The sequence below is a fragment of the Mercenaria mercenaria genome, chromosome 17 (genome assembly GCF_021730395.1).
Source record: "Mercenaria mercenaria strain notata chromosome 17, MADL_Memer_1, whole genome shotgun sequence".
In the NCBI taxonomy this organism is placed as follows: domain Eukaryota; kingdom Metazoa; phylum Mollusca; class Bivalvia; order Venerida; family Veneridae; genus Mercenaria; species Mercenaria mercenaria.
The window spans coordinates 17,155,561-17,180,314 of record NC_069377.1 but is presented as its reverse complement, the minus strand read 5'-3'; the positions used below and the strand labels follow the sequence as shown (position 1 = coordinate 17,180,314).

The 24,754-nt window shown below is 36.6% G+C and overlaps 1 protein-coding gene across 4 annotated transcripts in view; it reads left to right on the top strand.

Moving 5' to 3' along the window:
• Window positions 1-24,754, top strand: part of LOC123537615 (serine/threonine-protein kinase Nek4-like) — a 157,278-nt gene that overhangs the window by 49,219 nt on the left and 83,305 nt on the right. For all 4 annotated transcript variants that reach the window (XM_053529204.1, XM_053529206.1, XM_053529205.1 and 1 more), the window contains 4 exons: window positions 5,477-5,604; window positions 6,133-6,234; window positions 10,216-10,295; window positions 15,728-15,895. In XM_053529204.1, the coding sequence (XP_053385179.1) occupies window positions 5,477-5,604; window positions 6,133-6,234; window positions 10,216-10,295; window positions 15,728-15,895 (478 nt within the window). The remainder of the gene's footprint in view (window positions 1-5,476; window positions 5,605-6,132; window positions 6,235-10,215; window positions 10,296-15,727; window positions 15,896-24,754) is intronic.

Genomic DNA, 24,754 nt, shown 5'->3' with positions numbered 1-24,754 from the left:
AACTTGGAACAAATGTTCACCACCATGAGGCACCCTTGTTGAGTCGGCTAAACGCTGAAAGCGTTTGATGAGTCCTTGCTATCGCCCGATTTCTCATTCTCATTAAATGGCCTCACAACACAGCGAATAGATGTAGTTCCATTTTCAAAGAGTTCATTGGTCGGATGAAGTTCAGTTATGTCAATCCCATTTGCTATGACCAATATACGATGTAATCTGTCAAATTTATGAAGTGTAATTGTGCAATACTCGAATAAAGCGCCATGTATTTTCTTCCGCGATAACTCATTAAGCATAAACACGCATAACGATTCTGCGGGATTTGGTAATACATTTGCGCATATGATTATGGTGACTGATTTTATGTCCTTTTGTCACAGAATAGCAATTATGATATTCACAAATTCAAATAAAAACTGCATATTAACTTATTAGCCAAAAAATCTATTTGTTACCCTGTCCGTTTCAAAAAATAATCTTTAAATCATTGCGCAAATAACAAATTTATTGCGCTGTGCATTTCATGAATTGCGAAGGCTTACCAAGCTTGCGTAATATCCAGCGAAAGACAAAATATAGTTCCATAACATACTGCTAGTATTTTATTGAGTCAGGTACCTCTGAAAGCATTGGAATGTCTCTTACCAAAGAGTTTACCACATCGGTGAAATTAAATTATGACAGCTTCATTTTAAATGGCCCGAATAAAATATGTGCAGTACGTTAATTCTTCCGCGAGACTTCGCGGATGAATCCTAGTTACATTCTGGGCACTTGTCGGAGAACACACGTGACCTGTTTATTACAACGCTTCTATGACTTGGCGCTTGAAAATACGGACTTCGGTTCATCGAAAAATACTACGAAGATCGGCCAGATCAAATGATGCAAAATCGCGAGTGGCGAAAAATGCAAACTTCATTCATTCTAAATCGTATCCTTTCTGGAATTTTGACTCGTTCGGATAATTTGCTTACGATTCAGGTCACAAAAAAATGAAACCGCCACCCATTCTGCTTTTCATGATGACACATGGGTTGAATTTTGCAGTCAGTAAGCGGATAAATTATCGGGAAAAGAAGCTCCTACTGGTTTGTTTAATTACTGCTGATTTTAAAAATGATTTTATTTCTTATTTTTCGAGAAATAAACAAATCGGCAAAACATTAAATTGTATTTTCTTGTAGTTTTTGAAATCGAAAGTAGATCGTCTATGTTAGACTGCTTTGAGGAAACGAAACAATTTTTTTTTTATGAAATGATTTAAATAAGAGGTAATATCACAGTAAACTTCAATGTCAGATACTGCCAATTGCTGCTAAACTGTCTTCGTGTCATCACAATTTGTAATGAAATTTTAACATTCAAGTAACAGACATGGTAGATATTATTGTAACAGAAATGATTCTAGAATTTATTTTTATAACACATACATAGAATCTATATCAGACAGTGAGTCCTGAGGCATGACCTGAAAGTAAAAATTTGAAGTGAAAGTCATTCATACTTTGGATATTGTAATACTAAAAAGAATCTAGGTTATATTTAGAAAGTGAAACATAAAATTTTCAGCTAGAAATCGCACCAAAGGCTGTATCAAAAGTCTACATTTCAAAATTTTCTTGTGGTGATATCCCAAACCCTACTTGCAGGAGGGGGTATCCTCCCACACTCTCCCCCCATATTGCCACTTTACAGTTTGACACATTTGCCCTTTTACCACCTGCCACAATGCCCATTTCAAAATCTGACTGCAGTTCAAAGCGGGAAGCAACACCCCTCCCCACACCCACCCTGCTACCGACCACGTAAAAATGGCTCAAACATTTTTCAGCACAGTCTGGGCCTGTCTGTCTACATGAATCAAAATGGATAACTGAAAGTGCATGGACTTGGGGACTACTGACATGGTTTTGAAGGGGTTAACAGGTCTGAAATAGAATAAATGATGGTTTTAACTAAAAAAGAACTGTATTTATTAATATCGGTTATCTTTTCCGAAATTGGTAGCTAGTCAGAGTAACTTCCCTTAGTTTCGAATGCGCAATTTTCCTGTCAGTGTAAACATTCTTGACAATATATATTGACACTCAGCAACATTTACATATCTTTAAATGCGAAAGTAAGTATACTTTAAATTCACATCACTTATAATATGATTGAACAATACCTAGCCTGTGACACTGTTATCGCCAGGCCAGTTATCTGTAAAATATCTGAACAGTTCTTTCGTCCATCCGTTACAAATTGTATGTGACAATCCACGCTATAACTTATGAATTTCAATATATAAATTGTCATATTCAAATTTTATCATGTGCGAATATATACCAGCCGGTAATTGCCTGTTTTGGTAATGCCGGAGGCAAATGTTTACTGGAAAAATATATATAGTCGTGGGCAGTATCTTAGTGTCAGCTGTAAAACTGTAGTTTGTACTTTCAACATTTTTATTTTTGCGAACCACTCTTCAATTTTAGAGAAATTATTGGGTTTAAGTACTTGTATGATGTCAATCAAATTTTTTACTAGGCATCGATTGAATGTCAGTTTCATCTATTGTAACAAAATCTCTGTTCAGTTGGGAACAAAAACTAAAAACAACTGAACTGGTAGACTATACTACCATACATCAATCATTAGCGACTCTAGGCCTTCAGGCCTTTGATTTTTAGAATTCGTCCTTTGTTGTTACTATAAATAGTTTTATTGTAACTTTTTTTTTACTGGCGGTAGAGAAAAATCGAGACCACTTTTCTGTGGTACAGATGCTGTTAATCCAATTTTTAGGTTGTATTTTGACCTATCTCTACTGGTAAAGAGTTTCTTCTTTTTTTTATATGATTTTTTTTTTTTTTTTTTTTTAAAGTTTAAATTTCCCTTTGTTGTACTATAAATAATTTAAACATGATAACTTTTTTATAATCAGCCAAAAAAATTCAATATGAAAACAACTGGGGTTTTTATGTATGCACTTTTTAACCCAAGTGTGTTGTTATAACATTTGTATATTAGTTATAACATATTTGTATATGTAGTACAATATTGTTTATACATCATTGCCCAGATATCGTTCATTATGTTATACTGCAGTAGAGAAAATAGGTGCCTCCCAGAAAGGGGACTTTGTATTGCATGGCAATACTTCATTCACTTGTTAATTAAGTTTTACATGCAAGTTACTATTTCCAAAACTAATGCAGAAATTGAATTGAAACTTCACATGTATCTTCGGGGTCATAAAACTAGGTGAAAGCATCAAGTCTAATAACTCTGGCATGCATTTTGGCCAAATTATTTCCCCTTTGGACTTAGAAAATCCTGGTTAAAGTTTTGCGTGCAAGAACATATGGCTATCATTTAAAGGCATAATAATTATAGCTTTGAAACTTATTTTTTCTTTTTCTAGGTCAATTACCAACTTCACTGGGACAAGTCCCATAACTCTGACTTGTATTTTGGCTAAATTATGCTCCATTTTGAACTTAGAAACTTTACATGCAAGTTAGAAAATCCTGGTTAAAGTTTTGCATGCAAGTACATATAGCTATTACTTAAAGGCATATAGCTCTGAAACTTTCTTTTCAAGGTCAGTTACCAACCTCACTGGGTCAAGTCCCATAACTCTGACATGTACAAATGATGCCCCCTTTTTGACTTAGTAACTTGCACACAAATCAAATGCAGATATTGGATTGAAACTTCATGTGTGTCTTCGGGTTATAAAACTAGGTTATAGCATCAAGTCCCATAACTCTGACATGCATTTTGGCAAAATTATGTTCCTTTTGAACTTAAAACTTCAGTTTTGCATGCAAGTTACTACCTCCAAAACTAATCCAGATACAGGATTGAAACTTGATAGATATTTTAACATTTAGGGTAATATTCCTGCTTCTGGGACAACAAATCTAGTTGAACATTGACTGTCTTACGGACAACTCTTGTTATATTACTGATAATTGTTTGTTACACCCTTTATTATCCCATAATTACAACATAATAGCTTATGTTTTTGTATAGAATGAGGAAAGGGTATGCTAAATTACCATTAAAACCTTTGAATTGTTTTTCGAAACTCTGTGTTTAAAATGAATGATATAAGAATGACTTGTGTTAAAATGATGTAGAAATGTGTATTATTTGTTTGTCTTTGAATTCTTTTTATTATAAAAGTTATACTTTTCTCATCCCTCACCATTAGATTATAATTATGAAAGGTCTTCTATATTGCGAAAAGTTACTCTTTCTGCTTCTCAGCTTAATTGCTGTCTCCTTACAGTCCCATACTCGACACAACTGCTGTCACATATATTTATGATATACTCTTAATATAAGTTACATATCACATGTGATATTTGATGTTTGAAGCAATGCTCCTCAAAGTGTCTAACTCCTCGCTTCTGGTTAATCATAAGGGAATATTCAACAATGAATAAGAATTTAGACAGATTATTGCACGTAGTCCAGCTGAACTGGTTTATACTACATAATCTTTAAAGGTGATCTGATTTTGCATACATCGGATTATAAATGAATAACTTCAGGTGGTTGACAAGACATTTCGACCCAGTAGTTCAATGTTCTGTCATGTCGATATTCAGTTGTGTCAATATTTTGTCTGTTGATGTTTTGTCATGCTCCCAAAAATTCACATGTCAGTAAGACAACAAAAATGGCCAGTATTACAATGCAGTCCTAAAGATTATATCAAGGGTCAGTTTTACAAACTACAGTCCTTAATATTATATCAAAGGCCAGTTTTACAAATAAAGTCCTTAATATTGGTTTTGCAGTAACTCTATGATTCCAGCAGGTATGCAGATTTTGATTCCATACCTCATGTTTTTATTTCGATGTAAATGAGATGTTGAACCAAAATTTGTAGTCCTGTTTGGCGCCATAATAACCTTTACTGTGTTGGTGTGCCGTAAAACCCAAATAAATAAATAATAAAGGCCAATTTTACAAATAAAGTCTTTGATATTCAGGGTTTATAGTCCTTAATATTCTATCAAAGGCCAGTTTTACAAATATAGTCCTTAATATTCTATCAAAGGCCAATTTTACAAATAAACCCTTGATATTCAGGGATTATAGTCCTTAATATTCTATCAAAGGCCAGTTTTACAAATATAGTCCTTAATATTCTATCAAAGGCCAATTTTACAGATAAAGTCCTTGATATTCAGTGATTATAGTCCTCAATATTATATCAAAGGCCAGTTTTACAAATATAGTCCTTGATATTCTATCAAAGGCCAGTTTTATAATCCTTAACAAATTTTGAGACCCCAAATAATAAAACAAGTCACCTAACACATCTAGTAAATCAAAACACTATTTTAATATGCAAGTTTACTTTCTGTTTTAAAATGCAAGCTGAGGGTACTAATCTGAATCCATTTAGAGGAGGAGATTCTTTAAGTTGAATTATTTAAAATTTGAGAACTATATTGTTTTGTTTTTTTGACAGGTGACTTTGGTATCTCGAAGGTACTTGAGAACACTATTGATGTTGCACAGACAATTGTTGGAACTCCTAGTTACCTCAGTCCGGAATTGTGCCAGGATATACCTTACTCATCAAAATCCGATGTTTGGGTAAGTCTTTGTTTTGAGGAATAGAAACCAAGAAAACAACTGGACCCAAAGCAAAGTTTTATCTTGGGAGTCTGTTGGACATTATTTGGGTATTGAAAAAATCCTACAATGTAGAATGGAAGTTGTAACAGCTGTAAATTAACTTACCTTCTATATCATACCTTATAAATAATACAGGACTATGTCCTTGATTTTCAGATATTTGCCCATTGTTAAAGATAAGTGCAAAATAGAAGCTGATTGTATGACATTATTTGGAATAGAGATTTATGATTATATTTAATCTTAAGTTAGTATCATCCCTAGTTTAATCATTTAACAGAGTTGTAGTTTATTCCTGGCAGGTTTTATGTTTCTGTATTTATAACCTAGGTCTTACCCTAGGTTAGCTAAGGTGTAAACAAGTTCAGAACTTCCTGAAAAACTTAACAAAGCAGACAGGTCAACACATTTAAGGGTTCTTTTTGCTTTTTTCATATGGAGGAAATACACTGAAGTTTTAACACCATCGGCATATTGTAATTTCAGGCTGTAGGCTGTCTACTGTATGAACTTTGTGCACTGAAATCACCCTTTGATGCACAGAATCTCATCAGTTTGTTCTTTAAAATCATCAAATGTGAATTCGAGGTGAGATATACAACTATCAAATCTTTAATGTTCATATGGGACCACTTTTTGTTATATTTTCTGGTCCCTTGAGATGATGGAGTCCATTCAAATTATGTGTAATAGAGTTCTGCTTAAGCTGGTGCTGGGGGAAGTGGTGGGAACTCTGCTTAAGCTGGTGCTGGGGGGGGGGGGGGGGGGGGGGGGGGGGAGAGGTGTTGCACATTTCATTACCTCTCATGTACAGACTCAGTCAAACTGAGTCTGCTATTATTCTTCTTGGTTGCATTCTTGGCTTCCAAAGGATCTATTTACAGATTTTATTCTCTTGTATTTCATGGCTAAATCCATGAAATTAAATCCCTGCAAAAAAAGTGAAATTTCTGTTTCCTTACTTTAAACATGTGAAATACCTTGTCAGCAGGATAGTTTCAGTTGTTTTGAAAAGTAGAAATTCATAGTACTTCCTGTATTTCAATGTTCTAGATGCTAAAGACTTGTATTTCTTTGTCTCTGCGAAGTAAGGTCTTTAAGTTAAAATGTGATCTACACTGTATACCTAAGGTTTGAAATACATGACTATCAAATGATATTTTATTAGCTCACCTAAGCCAAAGGCTCAAGGTGAGCTTTTGTGACCACTTGATGTCCGTCATCCCTCTTTTGTTGTGCGTCCGTCAACAATTTATAAAAAAGATCTTCTTCTTCAAAACTACTGGGCAGATTTACACCAAACATCACAGGAATTATCAAAATTGCCCGAAGAATTAAAATCCATTCAAAACTGTGGTTGCCATTGCAATGGAAAGGAAAATCTTTACAAATTTTCTTCTCAAAAACTGTTAGCTGGATTTCATAAATATTTTGTAGAAATGATCTCTAGGTGACCCTCTACCAACATTGCTTAAGCCGTTGTATTTTGGTAAAAGACATGGCCGCCAGGGGGCAGGGCATATTTTCCCTATATGGCTATATTGTAAATTTCAAAATTCTTCTCCTTCAAAACCACTGGGCAGATTTACACCAAATTTCACAGAAATGATCCATGGTTGGCCCCCTTTCAAAATTTTCCAAAGAATTAAAAGCCATTGAGAACTGTGATTGCTTTGGCAACCAAAAGGAAAATCTTTAAAAATCTTTTGCTCAGAAACTGTTATTTGGATTTCAAAAATATTTTGTAGAAATGATCTCCAAAATTGCTTAAGCCATTCTATTTGCACATAGGGGCTGCCAGAACTAAAAATAGAAAAATTTTCAAATGACATCTCCTAAAGCAATGGTTCGATTTTTAAATAATTTCACACAAATGGTCCTTCTGTCACCCTCTACCAAGATTGTTCACATTATACAGATTCGTCAAAAAAACATGGCCGCCAGGGGGCGTGGTCACTTTTCACTATATTTAGTGGAAATTAAAAAAATCTTTTCATGTGAAACTGCTAGCCTGATTTTAAAATAATTTCACACAAATGGTCCTTGTATGACCTCCTACAAATAGTGTTCAAATGTTTTTAATTTGTTATAAAACATGGCTGCCAGAGGGCCTGGACACTTTTCATCGACAGTTTCTTTAAACAATATCTCCTCCAAAACCTCTGAATGTGATTTTGATGAAACTTTACACAAATGATCTCTGAGTAGCCCTCTTTCAAAGTTGTTCAAATGGTTCCAGTTCATTGAACATATGGGTCTTTTTTGTTAGAAATATGTTTCAGCTATCAGACTTTAAAAATCATTTTCTCTAGGGCTTTAATATTTGGCATGTGATATAAGGGTATGACTCTCTACCATAAGTGTCCAAATTATTGCCCTAAAGTCAAAAATGGCCATGCCCCTGTGTGTGACTTACACTTACTATAGGCTTGTATAATAAGAAACTTTTTCTCTGAATCAGTTGTAGCTAGAGGCTTGATATTTGGCATGTGATATCAGAGTTGTACTGTCTACCATAAATTGCACTAGGTTCAAAAATGTGTGTGACGTGTATAATATACTAATAATAGCCTAACATAGAAGAAACCTAACTCTGTACTTGTACCATTATGTAAACACACTTGAAGCCTTGTACACAGGTGAGCGCTTTAGGGTCAATGACCCTCTTGTTTTAAATTTTATACTTTGTCACAAGCAAGATCTGATTACTGTATAATTGGTTAAGTTAGCGAGGTGGTAATATTGGCGAATTTTGCGAATTTACAAAATTCGCTAATAATTTCTCCAGCGTAAATATCAGCCAACCCATCGTAAAAAATGTCTCATATCACCCGTAGTAAACGAGATAAATTGATACTCTGTCTCTGTCTTTACTCTTTACAAGTTTAATCTACTTTTTTGGGCCTTAAATATGTCAAAAATAGCCATAGTTGCTTGGTAAAAAATCAATAAGGTAAAGATATCATAATTTGATTAAATTTCCACTTGTTGACAGGTACAAAACTAGCAAAGCAAATTACCGTGAACTGCCATAGGCAAGAAAACAAACTGACTTTTAAAAATGCATTCACACCGTTTACAAAAACTTAACAAAAAGATTTACTTCAATACATATTGTTAGACTTTTTATGCCCCCGAAGGGAGGCATATAGTTTTTGAACCGTCTGTCGGTCTGTCGGTCTGTCAGTCTGTCCGCAATTTTCGTGTCGGTCCAATCTTTGTCATCGATGGTGGATTTTCAAATAACTTGGCATGAATGTGTACCACAGTAAGACGACGGGGTCGCGCGAAAGACCCAGGTCCTAGCTCAAAGGTCAAGGTCACACTTAGACGTTAAAAGTCATTTTTCATGATAGTTGGGCGTGTCCAGTCCATATCTTTGTCATCCAGGGATGGATTTAAAATAACTTGGCATGAATTGTCCCCACAGTAAGACGACATGTCGCGTGCAAGACCCAGGTCCGTAGCTCAAAGGTCAAGGTCACACTTAGACGTTAAAGGTCATTTTTCATGATAGTGCATTCGTGCCCGGTCCATATCTTTGTCATCCTGGATGGTTTTTTCAAATAACTTGGCATAAATGTGTACCACAGTAAGACGACGTGTCGTGCACAAGACCCAGGTCCGTAGCTCAAAGGTCAAGGTCACACTTAGACGTTAAAGGTCATATTTCAACATAGTGCATTGATGGGCGTGTCCGGTCCATATCTTTTTCATTCATGCTTGGATTTTAAAAATATTGGGCATGGATGTTACCACAGTAAGAGGGAGGGTCGGCGCAAGACCAGGTCCGTAGGTCAAAGGTCCTAAAACTCTAACATTGGCCATAATATTCATTCAAAGTGCCATGGGGGGATGTGTCATCCTATGGAGACAGCTCTTGTTCAGTTTGATAATTACATGTATAATACTGTTACATGTATAATACTGCTTTCTTTAATAAACGCCAGTAAGTTTTCAAGTAATTATCTTTTATATAGAAAAGACAAACAACAATTGTATTATTGTGTAGCACATTCTTTGATATATGAATGTTCGTGAATAACTTACCGGTACAACTACAATAATGTGTTATATTTATACCTTAAGAAAAATTATTTTTACTTATTATTTTTTGAACGTATATGAATACATGAATATTGAGATAATAATTGTATGATTTTTTTAAAGGATAAATGACCGTACCTTTCAATTGGATGATTCTCTCTCACTAGCCTCATATAAGGGATAATAGTAATAATAATAATGTCAGCGAAAGCGCAATGTTTATGCCAGAAAAAATAATGATTTTTACGAAGTGCTATTTTTACGCGACTTGGAAATAGGGAATTCGCTAATATTTCCACATGCCAAATGTCTGGATTTCCGACTTCGCTAACTTTTTGACCCGTGGAAATATCCACTTATACAGTAGGTCACAGTCTGCCTCAGGTGAACGACTAATGCCCATTTGGGTCTCTTGTTTGTTTATTAGTCTCTTGTATTAATAAATCTTCTATTTAAAATGTCTGTGAAAACAAGAGTTTCTTCCATAACGAGAAATTTACAACCTGTTGTTTTATTATTTAGCCAATTCCCAGTATATACAGCCGAGAATTACTAGAGCTGGTGAACATGATCTTAGTAAAGTCTCCTGATGATAGACCAAGGTAAGAAAAATTTCCTGATGATTGACCAAGGTAAAAATAAATCTGATGATAAACTAAAATAAGAACAATATCCTGTTGATAGAGGTAAGAAATATTTCATAGTAGACCAAGGTAGGAACAATACTGTAAACCTAGAAATGGTTTCACGCTATATAAGTTAGCGACTTTTGCAGTTGATGTGTTTCTGCGAAATTTATAGTCTGGAAACAACCAGCTACTGTGTAATCGCAAAAGTTTGTAGTTTAAATTGGTAGTCAACTGCAAAGCTTGTCCCCAATAAATGCTTAATTATTTTGTGTACATTTATCAAAAACCAAGGTTAATTCATTTAGATATAATATCATCTACATATTTTCCCAACCCTTGTTATATAGATCCCATAAGCTAATGACAGCAGAAGTTATTCTTGATTGATAGGAGAAAAAAGGAACAATCTGAAAGTCAGTCAGGTTTGCAATTTGAGCTCTTGTCTATTCATGGTATTATATATATATTTCCCTTTTAATGCCCCCGAAAGGGAGGCATATAGTTTTTGAACCGTCTGTCTGTCGGTCTGTCCGCATTTTTCGTGTGGGTCATATCTTTGTCACGATGGATGGATTTTTTAAATAACTTGGCATGAATGTTGTACCACAGTAAGACGACGTGTCGCGCGCAAGACCCAGGTCCATAGCTCAAAGGTCAAGGTCACACTTAGACATTAAGGGATAGTGCATTGATGGGCGTGCCGGTCCATATCTTTGTCATCGATGGATGGATTTTCAAATAACTTGGCATAAATGTGTACCACAGTAAGACGACGTGTTGCGCACAAGACCCAGGTCCGTAGCTCAAATGTCAAGGTCACACTTAGATATTAAGGGATAGTGCATTGATGGGCGTGTCCGGTCCATATCTTTGTCATCAATGGATGGATTTTCAAATAACTTGGCATGAATGTTTTTACCACAGTAAAACGACGTGTCATGCGCAAGACCCAGGTCCGTAGCTCAAAGGTCAAGGTCACACTTAGACATTAAGGGGAAATGCATTGAGGGGCGTGTCCGGTCCATATCTTTGTCACGATGGATGGATTTTTAAATAACTTGGCATGATGTGTACCACAGTAAGACGACGTGTCGTGCGCAAGACCCAGGTCCGTAGCTCAAAGGTCAAGGTCACACTTAGACATTAAGGGATAGTGCATTGATGGGCGTGTCCGGTTTCCCTATCTTTGTCATCAATGGATGGTTTTTAAATAACTTGGCATGAATGTGTACCACAGTAAGATGCGTGTCATGCGCAAGACCCAGGGCCGTAGCTCAAAGGTCAAGGTCCCCACTTAGACAAGGGATAGTGCATTGATGGGCGTGTCCGGTCCATATCTTTGTCACGATGGATGGATTTCAAATAACTTGGCATGAATGTGTACCACAGTAAGACGACGTGTCATGCGCAAGACCCAGGTCCCTAGCTCAAAGGTCAAGGTCACACTTAGACATTAAGGGATAGTGCATTGATGGGCGTGTCGGTCCATTTTCTTTTTCATCGATGGATGGATTTTCAAATAACTAGGCATGATGTGTACCACAGTAAACGACGTGTCGTGCGCAAGACCCCGGTCCGTAGCTCAAAGGTCAAGGTCACAGTTAGACATTAAGGGGTAGTGCATTTATGGGCGTGTCCGGTCATTATCTTTGTCATTGATGGATGGATTTTTAAATAACTTGGCATGAACGTGTACACAGTAAGAGACGTGTCATGCGCAAGACCCAGGTTCCCTAGTCAAAGGTCAAAGGGCACACTTAGACATTAAGGGATAGTGCATTGTGGGCGTGTCCCGGTCCATATCTTTGTCATCGATGGATGGATTTTTAAATAACTTGGCATGAATGTGTACCACAGTAAAACGATGTGTCGGTGCAAGACCCAGGTCCGTAGCTCAAAGGTCAAGGTCAAAACTTAACATTAAAGGTTCATTTTCATGATAGTGCATTTTATGGGCGTGTCCGGTCCATATCTTTGTCATTCATTGCATTGGTTTTAAAATAATACGCATGAATGTGTGACACAGTAAGACGATCATGTCGTGCGCAAGACCAGCTCCGTAGGTCAAAGGTCCTAAACTCTTAACATCGGCCATAACTATTCATTTAAAGTGCCATCGGGGGCATGTGTCATCCTATAGAGACAGCTCTTGTTATTAATAAATTGAAAAATATGTTGAGGATAACTTCAACTTGACCAGTTATTTGCCCAGTTTGTGAGCAGTCTGACCTTACATGCTTAAGGTACCTGTCATTTTGCCAGTGACTGTTATTTATGTTGTTAAGCTATTAAGTTTTCACTTATTCCACATCTATTGTATTCCATGAAACTCTGTAGCCACTAAATCGCCTGCCATCATAAAAAAGCAAAATACACTGTTCATGACCGTTTGAAGGGTTACAGTATCCTATTGGTAGACCATGGTAAGAAAAATCCCATGATAAACCATGGTAAAAAGTATCTTCTGATGATAGGCCAAGGTAAGAACAATATCCTGTTGATAGACTAAGGTAGGAATTATCTCCTGGTGATAGACCAAGGTAAGACATATCTCCTGTTGTTAGACCAAGGTAAGAAATATCTCCTGGTGATAGACCAAGGTAAGAACAATATCATGTTGATATAGCAAGATTAGAAAAATCTGATGAAAGACCAAGGATAGAAATATCATTTGATGATAGACCAAGGTAAGAAATATCTCCTGATGATAGAACAAGATAAGAAATATCTCCTGGTGATAGACCAAGGTAAGAAATATCTTCTGGTGATAGACCAAGGTAAGAAATATCTCCTGGTGATAGAACAAGATAAGAAATATCTCCTGGTGATAGACCAAGGTAAGAAATATCTCCTGGTGATAGACCAAGGTAAGAAATATCTCCTGGTGATACCCCAAGGTAAGAAATATCATTTGATGATAGACCAAGGTTAGAAATATCTCCTGATGATAGAACAAGATAAGAAATACCTCCTGGTGATAGACCAAGGTAAGAAATATCTCCTGGTGATAGACCAAGGTAAGAAATATCTCTTGGTGATAGACCAAGGTAAGAAATATCTCCTGGTGATAAGACCAAGGGAAGAAATATCTCCTGGTGATGGGTGATAGACCAAGGTAAGAAATATCTCCTGGTGATAGACCAAGGTAAGAAATATCTCCTGGTGATAGACCAAGGGAACAAATATCTCCATGGGAAGAAATATCTCCTGGTGATAGGTGATAGACCAAGGTAAGAAATATCTCCTGGTGATAGACCAAGGTAAGAAATATCTCCTGGTGATAAATTAAGGTAAGAAACAGCTTCTGATGGTAGACTAAGTTAAGAACAATATCCTGCAAGACCCAGACCCCTAGCTCCAAGGTCAAGGTCACACTTAGAAGTCAAAGGTGTTTCTTGTCTGGTCCATAGCTCTGCCATTTATCAAGGGATTTGAAAAAAAAATTGACACAAATGTTAACTATATTAACAAGGTTTGTCACACTTAAGACCAAGGTCTCTCGGGTCAAGGTCAAGGTCATGAAATGATGTGTGATTTTTATGCACAGACAACTGTAGCATTCTTAGGCAAGCCTCAGGTGCATTTGTCACTAATAACTCTTGTTTCTCTTTATCTATGTAAGTACTTGATGGATTTGCTTCAAACTTAAAATGGTTATTCCTCATTATCTCCCACATCATCTGGCACAAGGGCCATAACTCTTGCATCAATATTTTTATGAATTATCCCCTTTTTACTTAGAATTTTAGGTTTAAGTTTTGGTGCATTTTCACTCTATCTCAGTTATTACGAAATGGATTTGATTCAAACTTAAAATATTTGTTCCACATCATCATCATCATCCACATCATATGACCAAAGGTCTATAAGTCTGGTACCAATTTCTCATCTCATGAATTATGCCCCCTTTTTACTTAGAATTTTATGTTAATTTTGATGCATTTTCAATATATCTGTTATTACTGGAAGGATTTGATTCAAACTTTAAACAGTTGTTCGACATAATCACCCACATTATATGATACAAGGGTCATTACTCTGGCACCAATATTTCATGAATTATGTCACCTTTTAACATAAAATTTCAGATCAAAGTTTTGATGACCTTTCACTCTTTATCTGTTATTACCAAGCGGATTTGATTGAGACTTAAAAATAAATTGTAGCACATCATCACCGACATTATATGACACAAGGGCCATAACTTGGGCACTGATATTTAATAAATAAAACCCCCTTTTTACATAGAATTTCAGGTTAATGTTGGTGCACTTTCTGGCACAGATATTTAGTGACTTACGTCCCCTTTTTTCTTAGAATTTCAGTTCTATTTTGATGCTTTTTCACTGTATCTCTGTTGTTACTGAATCAATTTTATTAAAACTTAAAAGTGTTGTTCCGTGGGCCTCTGTGGCTGAGTGGTTAAGGTCACTGACTTTAAATCACTTTCTGCTCATCAATGTGGGTTCGAGCCTCACTCGGGGCATTGGGTTCTTCATGTGAGGAAACTATCCAGCTGGCTTACAGAAGGTCGGTGGTTCTACCCAGGTGCCCGCTCATGATGAAATAATGCACGGAGGGGCACCCAGGGTCTTCCTCCACCATCAAAGCTGGAAAGTTGCCATATGACCTATAATTGTGTCGGTGCAACGTTGAACCCAACAAAATAAATAAATAAATAAAAGAGTTGTTCCACATGGTCACCAATGTCATATGACACAATGTTCTTGATGCTGGCACCAAAATGCTGTGAGTTATGCCCCCTTTTTACTAGAATTTCAGGTTCAAGTTGGGATGCGCTACTGCTCTATCTCACTTATTTGATTCAAATTTCAAATAGTTGCTCCACATTATTAGCCACATGATATGATACAATGTCATGGTGCATTACTTTTGCAGAAATTTTCCATGAATTATGTCTCTTTTATATTTATTTAATGTTTTGATACACTTCTCTGTCTCTGTTATTACTGAATACATTTGACACAGACTATTGGCCAATATCTTCATCCATATTGGGGTAATAAAACACTCCAGTGATAGCTCCAGCTTCCTCAGATGTGCCCAGTTCCACCATCCAGCATGGAAGTAGTCAAGCGTGCTGTCTCCTGTGACAGCTCTTGTTGTATTAGTAGTACTGATGACATCAGTAAAATATTATTTTAGACAATAAAAAGGTAGAATATAATATATTTGTCTGTGGCTTGTGATCCCACAATTGTACAGTTACTGTTTGACTGTATATAAAAATGTTTTGGGTGTCAAAAAGTGGTCTTCACTTGGAAATGGTCTTTATTCATGGACAAAAATGCAAATTGAAAATGAAGTCTTGGTGTTTAGAGCCAGTTGCTCTAAGTTCATGCATAGTGTTAAACACAGGTTTGACTGTATGTGTTTCCTTTCAGTGCCAGTGCATTACTGAATACAGCGCTAGTGAAGAAACATCTAGCCATGTTTATTCAGCAAAAAGAAAATTTACTGCAACAGAAATCTTCCAAAGATGACTCCACTTCCTCAACTTCCACACCACAACACACTCCTAGTGGAGGACTGAAGCAGAAGGTACCAAAAAGGTAAATAAACCCTAACTGTACTTTAGTGTTTAAGGATGTATGATCAAGTTTTTTCTATAGGTAAAGATTTAAGTTTCTCAGACAAGTATGTCACTGCACTCGTTTTTATTTTATTGGGCATTTTCTTCACCCACTAAGCATTTCTGAAATAAAGTAAAATTGTAAAATGGGGTTACTTTATAAAACAAATAATATTCCAGTTAATTTTATGGGGATTTCAGGAGTTATAGGTTACTAAGAATACATGGTGATATCAGTACTATATAAGCATAAATATTACTAACAAATCTCTTTTCATTTTTAGGCTCCCCGAAGGGTGAGCATATGGTTGCCTCTTCGTCCGTCCATCACACTTTTGTCCGGAATATAATTCGAAAAGTATTAATGGCATTTGATTGAAACTTCACATAAGCCATTGAGACATAGTGCAGTGTCAAAGAAACATAACTCTACTTTACCTAGATTTTAGCTTCACTATTCGGAGAATGGGAGGGGGTGTGAGTGGCTATACTAATCACCCCGGCGTCGGCGTGACCCTTCTTGGTTAAAGTTTTTCGGCAACCTTTGTTTTTCTGTCATATCTTTGTTACTATTGCTTATATCTTACTGTAACTTCACATAAACATTGTCCAGTACACAAACAATATATGTACAGGGGCTGAGCTCATTATACCCAAGGTCAAGGTCACCAGGCTGTTATACTTAGGTTATTTTTAAGGTTAAAGTTTTTCGGCAACCTTTGTTTTTCTGTCATATCTTTTTTACTATTGCTTATATCTTACTGTAACTTCACATAAACATTGTCCAGTATACAAACAAAGTATGTTTAGGGGCTGGGGCAATTATACCTAAGGTCAAGGTCACCAAGGTGTTATACTTGGGTTATTTTTAAGGTTAAAGTTTTTCGGCAACCTTTGTTTTTCTGTTATATCTTTGTTACTATTGCTTATATCTTACTGTAACTTTACAGAAACATTGTCCAGCATACAAACAAAGTATGTGTAGTGGCTGAGCCCATTATACCCAAGGTCAAGGTCACCAAGGTGTTATACTTGGGTTATTTTTAAGGTTAAAGTTTTTCGGCAACCTTTGTTTTTCTGTCATATCTTTGTTACTATTGCTTATATCTTACTGTATTTTACAGAAACATTGTCCAGCATACAAACAAAGTATGTACAGGGGCTGGGCCCAAGGTCACTAAGGTCTTATACTAAGGTTATTTCTAAGTTCACATAAACATTGTCCAGCATACAAACAAAGTATGTGCAGAGGCTGGCCCATTATACCCAAGTCAAAGGGCACCAAGGAGTTATACTTTGATTTTTTCATGTTTAATTTTTTTGAAAGCTTCATTTATAGACATATCTTTGGTACTTTAAAAGATAATGACTTGAAATTAAAAGTATTTGTTTATAATCATCTGCATGTGTGGCTACTTACCCCATAACTCTAATTGTGTTTTGACGTATTATTTCCCCTTTTGTACTAAAACTTTTTTGCAATCTTCGTTTTTGGATATTACTTTAATGCAATATAAGATAAAAACTTGAAACTTAAAATGTATCTTTATCATCATCATCTGCATGTGTGGTAACAATCCCCATAACTGGTTTATATTTTTGACCGAATTATACCCCTTTTATACTTAAGTTTTTTACAAACTTCGTTTTCTGGACATAACTTTGGTACTATATACGATAATGACTTGAAACTCAAAATATATCTTTATCATCATCATCTGCATGTGTTGTAACAATCCTAATAACTCAGATTTGTGTATTTGATGGAATTATGTCCATTGGTGTATCTTCCTTTTAAAGTAGAGGTCTCTTATTCAGACATATATTCATTTTACTGTCAAATCCCCAAATAGTGGAGCACGCTTGTCTTATGGACAGCTCTTGTTGAATTAGCTCCTTTTATTATACAAAATAAAGCTTTTCAGGAGCATAACTTGAAACTTCAAAAAATGATAGAGGCCATTGATGGGAAGTGCAGTGTCAAAGAACCATAACTCTACCTTGTTTTTGAATGATCTCCCTTTGTTATACAAAATAAGACTTGTCCAGAGCATTACTTGAAAAGTATTAATGGCATTTCATTGAAATTTCTCAAAATGATGGAGGCCATTATTGAGAAGTGCAGTGTCAAAGAACCATAACTCTACTGTACTTAGTTTTTTAGCTCACCTGTCACATATGAACAAGGTGAGCTTTTGTGATCGCCCAGCATCCGTCGTCCATGCGTGCGTGCGTCCATGCATAAACTTTTCCTTGTGACATCTCTAGAGGTCACATTTTTTGTGGGATCTTTATGAAAGTTGGTCAGAATGTTCATCATGATGATATCTAGGTCAAGTTCGAAACTGGGTCACGTGCCTTCAAAAACTAGGTCAGTAGGTCTAAAAATAGAAAAACCTTGTGACCTATTTAGAGGCCATATATTTCACAAGATCTTCATGAAAATTGGTCAGAACGTTCACCTTGATGATATCTAGGTCAAGTTTGAAACTGGGTCACGTGCCATCAAAAACTAGGTCAGTAGGTCAAATAATAGAAAAACATTGTGACCTCTCTAGAGGCCATATTTTTCATGGGATCTGTATGAAAGTTGGTCTGAATGTTCATCTTGATGATATCTAAATAAAGTTTGAAACTGGGTCACGTGCCGTCAAAAACTAGGTCAGTAGGTCAAATAATAGAAAAACCTTGTGACCTCTCTAAAGGCCATATTTTTATGGGATCTGTATGAAAGTTGGTTTCAATGTTCATCTTGATATCTAGGTCAAATTCAAAACAGGGTCATGTGTGGTCAAAAACTAGGTCAGTAGGTCTAAAAATAGGAAAACCTTGTGACCTCTCTAGAGGCTATATTTTTCATGGGATCTGTATGAAAGTTGGTCTGAATGTTCATCTTGATGATATCTAGGTCGACTTCGAAAGTGGGTCACATGCCATCAAAAACTAGGTCAGTAGGTCAAATAATAGAAAAAACTTGTGACCTCTCTAAAGGCCATATTTTTTATGGGATCTGTATGAAAGTTGGTCTGAATATTCATCTTGATGATATCTAGGTCAGGTTCGAAACAGGGTCATGTGCGGTCAAAAACTAGGTCAGTAGATCTAAAAATAGAAAAACCTTGTGACATCTCTAGAGGCCATATTTGTGAATGGATCTTCATGAAAATTGGTCAGAATGTTCATCTTGATGATATCTAGGTCAAGTTCGAAAGTGGGTCACGTGCCTTCAAAAAGTAGGTCAGTAGGTCAAATAATGAAAAAACGTTGTGACCTCTCTAGAGGCCATATTTTTCATGGGATCTGTATGAAAGTTGGTCTGAATGTTTATCAACTGGGTCATGTGGGAAGAGGTGAGCGATTCAGGACCATCATGGTCCTCTTGTTAACTATCTCCCTTTATTCAATTTTCTTCTTTATATATCTCCATTTTTGTACCCCCCGACAACAAAGTTGAAGTGAATACTGGTTTCAGGTTGTCTGTCTGTCCGTAGACGCAATCTTGTGCGCACCATCTGCAGAGTTATGGGACTTTGTTTTTTTGTTACTATACTATATACATAGACACAATCTTGTGCGCACCATCTCTCCTCATCCCCTTGACACAATTTAATGAAACTTCACACAAGTGATCAGTACCAACAGTAGTTGTGCATGGGGCATGTTAGGTTCTTTTAGAAAAAAAATTTGCAGAGTTATGGGACTTTGTTTTTTTGTTACTATACTATATACATAGAACCAATCTTGTGCGCACCATCTCTCCTCATCCCCTTGACACAATTTAATGAAACTTCACACAAGTGATCAGTAACAACAGTAGTTGTGCATGGGGCATGTTAGGTTCTTTCAGCGACAAAAATTGCAGAGTTATGGGACTTTGTTTCTTGTTAACATACTATGTACATACAGTCTGCATATGCAATCTTGTGCGTGCCTAATCTACCAAACCCTTGCACACAATTTAATGAAACTTCACACAAGTGATCAGTACCAACCCTAGTTGTGCATGGTGCATGTTACATTCTTTTAGATAAATATTCTGCATAGTTATGGGACTTTGTTTTTTGTTACTATACTGTATACATACAGTCTATATACATACAGTCCACATAATTATGCAATCTTGTGTGTGTCAGATTGCAGTGTACTGTGTCAGTGTATGCGGGGGGTACATTCATCACCTTTAGTGATAGCTCTAGTTAGCTCACCTGTGACGAAGTGACAAGGTGAGCTTTTGTGATTGCTTGATGTCCGTCGTGCCTCGTAAGTCGTGCGTAGTGCGTCGTCCATCAACAATTTCTTAAAAAATCTTCTTCTTGAAAACCACTGGGCAGAATTACACCAAACTTAACAGGAAAGATCCTTGGGTGGTCCCCTTTCAAAATTTTTCAAAGAATTGAATTCCATTCAGAACTCTGGTTGCCATGGCAACCTAAAGGAAAAACTTTAAAAATCTTCTTGTCCAAAACCACAGGGCCTAGGGCTTTGATATCTGGTGTGTAGCATCATCTAGTGGTCCTCTACCAAATTTGTTCAAATTATCCCCCTATGGTCAAATATGGCCCTGCCCCGGGGGTCACATGGTTTATATAGACTTATATAGGGAAAACTTTGAAAATCTTCTTGTACAAAACCACATGGCCTAGGGCTTTGGTATTTGGTATGTAGCATAACTAGCATCATCTAGTGGTCCTCTACCAAGATTGTTCAAATGATCCCCCTAGGGTCAAATATGGCCCCGCCCCGGGGTTCCCAAGTTTTACATAGACTTATATAGGAAAAAAAGTTTAAAAATCTTCTTGTTTGAAACCACAACACTTAGACCTTTGATATTTGGTTTGTAGCATTGTCTTATGGTCCTCAACCAAAATTATTAATATTGTACCGCTTGGGTGAAAAGAGGCTCTGCCCTGGGTGTCCCAAATTTTATATAGACATATAGGAATTTTTTTTTAAAATCTTCTTATCTGAAACCATATGACCTAGGCTTTTGATATTTGGTATGATGCATTGTCTAGTAGTCCTCTACCAAAGTTGTTCAAATTATGCCCCTGGGGTTAAAAGAGGCCCCGCCCTGGGGTCACTTAGTTATTATGTAAGTTATAAAAGAAAAAATACTTAAAAAATCATCTGATCCTATTACCAAGACTGTTTAATTATAATTACCTAATGACCCCAAGTAATATGATGTCACTTGACTGTGATCTTGACCTACTGACCTACTTTCTTGTTTTTTAAGATACAGCCTTGAAATTTTGATGACATACAGTTTTGCACACAAATCGTAAAACTGAATTTCATTGACCATGAATGTGACCTACTGACTTTCTTAATATTTTATCATCAGTTTGACATTTGAAACATGTAGCTCATATTACTCAGGCGAGCGATTCAGGGTCATCATGACCCTCTTGTATAAGAAAAAACTTTAAAAATCTTCTTGCCTGAAACCACAAGACCAAGGCCTTTGATATTTGTTACATAGCATTGCCTCGTGGTCCTCTACCAAGATTGTTCAAATTATGCCTCTGGAGTGAAAAGAGGCCCCCGCCCCAAGGGTTACAAGTTTTACATTGACTTATATAGGAAAAACTTTAAAAATCTTCTTGTCTAAAAGTTCACAGCCTAGGCCTTTGATATTTGATATGTAGCATTGCTTAGTGGTTTTCTAACAAGACTGTTCAATTTATGCCCCTGGGGTGAAAAGAGGTCCTGCCCCGGAGATCACTAGTTGTATGAGTTATATAGTAAAAAATAATTCAAATGTTATCGGACCATATCTCCTAGACTGTTTGATTATAATTATGTCTCCCACCACACAATGGTGTGGGAGGCATATTGATTTACTCTAGTCTGTGTGTGTGTGTCTGTGTCTGTGTCTGTCACAAAGCTTGTCCGCACTCTAAGTCGAACATTTCTCATCCAATTTTCACCAAACTTGAACAAAATGTGTTTGACCATAAGAGCTCGGCCAAGTTCGATAACTAGCCAAATCGGTCCAGGTGTCTTGGAGTTATGGCCCTTGAATTACCAAAAATCGGCCTTTTTACTCTTGTCCGCACTCTAATTCAAACATTTCTCATCCGATCTTCACCAAACTTGAACAAAATGTGTTTGACCATGAGACCTCGGCCAAGTTTGATAACTAGCCAAATCGGTCGAGGCATTTTGGAGTTACAGCCCTTGAATTATCGAAAAATTGGCAGTTTTACTCTTGTCCGCACTCTAAGTCGAACATTTTTCATTCGGTCTTCACCAAACTTGAACAAAATGTGTTTGACCATGAGACCTCGACCAGGTTTGATAACTAGCCAAATCGGTCTAGGCATTATGGAGTTACAGCCCTTGAATTACCTAAAAATCTGCCTTTTTACTCTTGTCCGCTCTCTAAATCCAACATTTCTCATCGGATCTTCACTAAACTTGAACAAAATGCGTTTGGCCATAAGACCTTAGCCAAGTTCGATAACTAGCCAAATCCACCCAGGCACTTTTGATTTATGGCCCTTGAATTACTGATTGGACCCACTCATCCAGACCATATAATTGGATCCATTCGTCTAAACCATCTAAAGAAACTAGACATTTTACATAGGGGCAGTTGTGGGAGACATGCGCTTTTCTCAAAAGCATCTCTAGTTACCTGATGACTTTGACCTGACCTACTGACCTACTGTTTTGTATTTAGCTCACCTGAGCTCAAAGTGCTCGGAGTAAGCTATTGTGATCGCTCACCGTCCGCCGTCCGGCAACACTTCCCTTTCAACATCTCCTCCTAAACCACCAGGCCAATTTTGATGAAACTTCACAGTGATATTCCTTGGATGGTCTTCTTTAAAAAGTGTTCAAAGAATTGAATTCCATACAGAACTCTGGATGCCATGGCAACAAAAGGAAAAACTTAAAAAATGTTCTTGTCCAAAACCACAGGTCATAGGGCTTTTATTTTTGGCATATAGCATCATCAAGTGGTTCTTTACTAAGATTGTTCAAATTATCCCCCTAGGGTCAAATATGGCCCTGTCCTGGGGGTCACATGGTTTATATAGACTTATAGGGAAAACTTTGAAAATCTTCTTGTGCAAAGCCAAAGGTCCTAGGGCTTTGATATTTGTTGTATAGCATCATCTAGTGGTCCTCTACCAATATTTTTCAAATTATCCCCCTAGGGTCAAATATGGCCCCGCCCTAGGGGTCACATGGTTTATATAGACTTATATAGGGAAAAACTTTAAAAATCTTCTTGTGAAAAAACACAGGGCCAAGGGCTTTGATATTTGGTATGCGATATCATCTAGTGGTCCTCTACCAAGATTGTTCAAATGATGCCCCTGGGGTGAAAAGAGGCCCCACCCTGGGGGTCCCAAGTTTTACATAGACTTATATAGGAAAAAAACTTTAAAAATCTTTTTGTCTTAAAACATAAGACCTAGGCCTTTGATATTTGGTTTGAAGCATTGCCTGTGGTCCGCTACCAAGATTGTTCAAATTATGCCCCAGGTGTGATAAGAGGGCCCACCCCGGGTGTTCCAAGTTTTACATAGACTTACAAAGGAAAAAAAACTTTAAAAATCTACTTGCCTGAAACCAGAAGACTTAGGCCTTTGATATTTGGTATGTAATATTGCCTTTTCTTGCATAAAAACTACTTTTTTCACTGGATCCGCCCATGTATTAACGGAAGAAAAATCGTGTGCAAACAAGGCAATTCACGTGCTGTTAATACCCGATTTTTAGCTCGACTATTCGAAGAATAGTCTAGCAATTCTACTCACCCTGGCGTGGCGTCGGCGTCACACCTTGGTTAAGTTTTTGCATGCAAGTACATACAGCTACCCATTTAAAGGCCTAAAAGCTTTAAAAACTTATTTATTCTTTTTCTAGGTAAATTTAAACCAACCTCATGGGTCATTTCCATAACTCTAACATGTATTTTGAGCAAATTATGCCCCTTTTTGGACTTAGAAAATTCTGGTTAAAGTTTTACATGCAAGTTACTATCTCCAAAACTAATGCAGATATTGAATTGAAACTTCACATGTGTCTCTAGGGTTATAAAACTAGTTGATAGCACCAAGTCCCATAACTCTGACCTTCATTTTGGCCAAATTATGCCCCCTTTTGGACTTAGAAAATTCTGGTTAAAAGTTTTGCGTGCAAGTACATACAGCTTTACTAAAAGGCATATAGATTTGAAACTTATTTTTCTTTTTCTAGATCAATAACCTACCACACGGGGTCAAGTCCCATAACTCTGACATGTATTTTGGGCAAATTATGCCCCTTTTGGACTTAGAAATTCGGTTAAAGTTTTGCGTGCAAGTACATACAGCTTTACTAAAAGGCATATATATTTGAAACTTATATTTTCTTTTCTAGATCAATTAACCAACCTCCTGGGTAAAGTCCTAACTCTGACATGTATTTTGGGCAAATTATGCCCCCTTTTGGACTTAGAAATTCTGTTAAAGTTTTGCGTGCAAGTACTACAGCTATTACTAAAGGCATATATATTTGAAAACTTATTTCTTCCTTTTCTAGATCAATTACCTACCTCACTGGGTCAAGTCCCATAACTCTGACATGTATTTTGGGCAAATTATGCCCCCTTTTGGACTTAGAAAATCCTGGTTAAAGTTTTACATGCAAGTTATATCACCAAAACTAATGCAGATATTGAATTGAAACTTCACACGTGTCTTCGGGGTTATAAAACAAGTTGAAGAATCAAGTCCCATACTCTGACATGTATTTTGGGCAAATTATCCCCCTTTTGGACTTAGAATCCTGGTTAAAGTTTTGCTGCAAGTACATACAGCTATTACCAAAAGGCATATAGCTT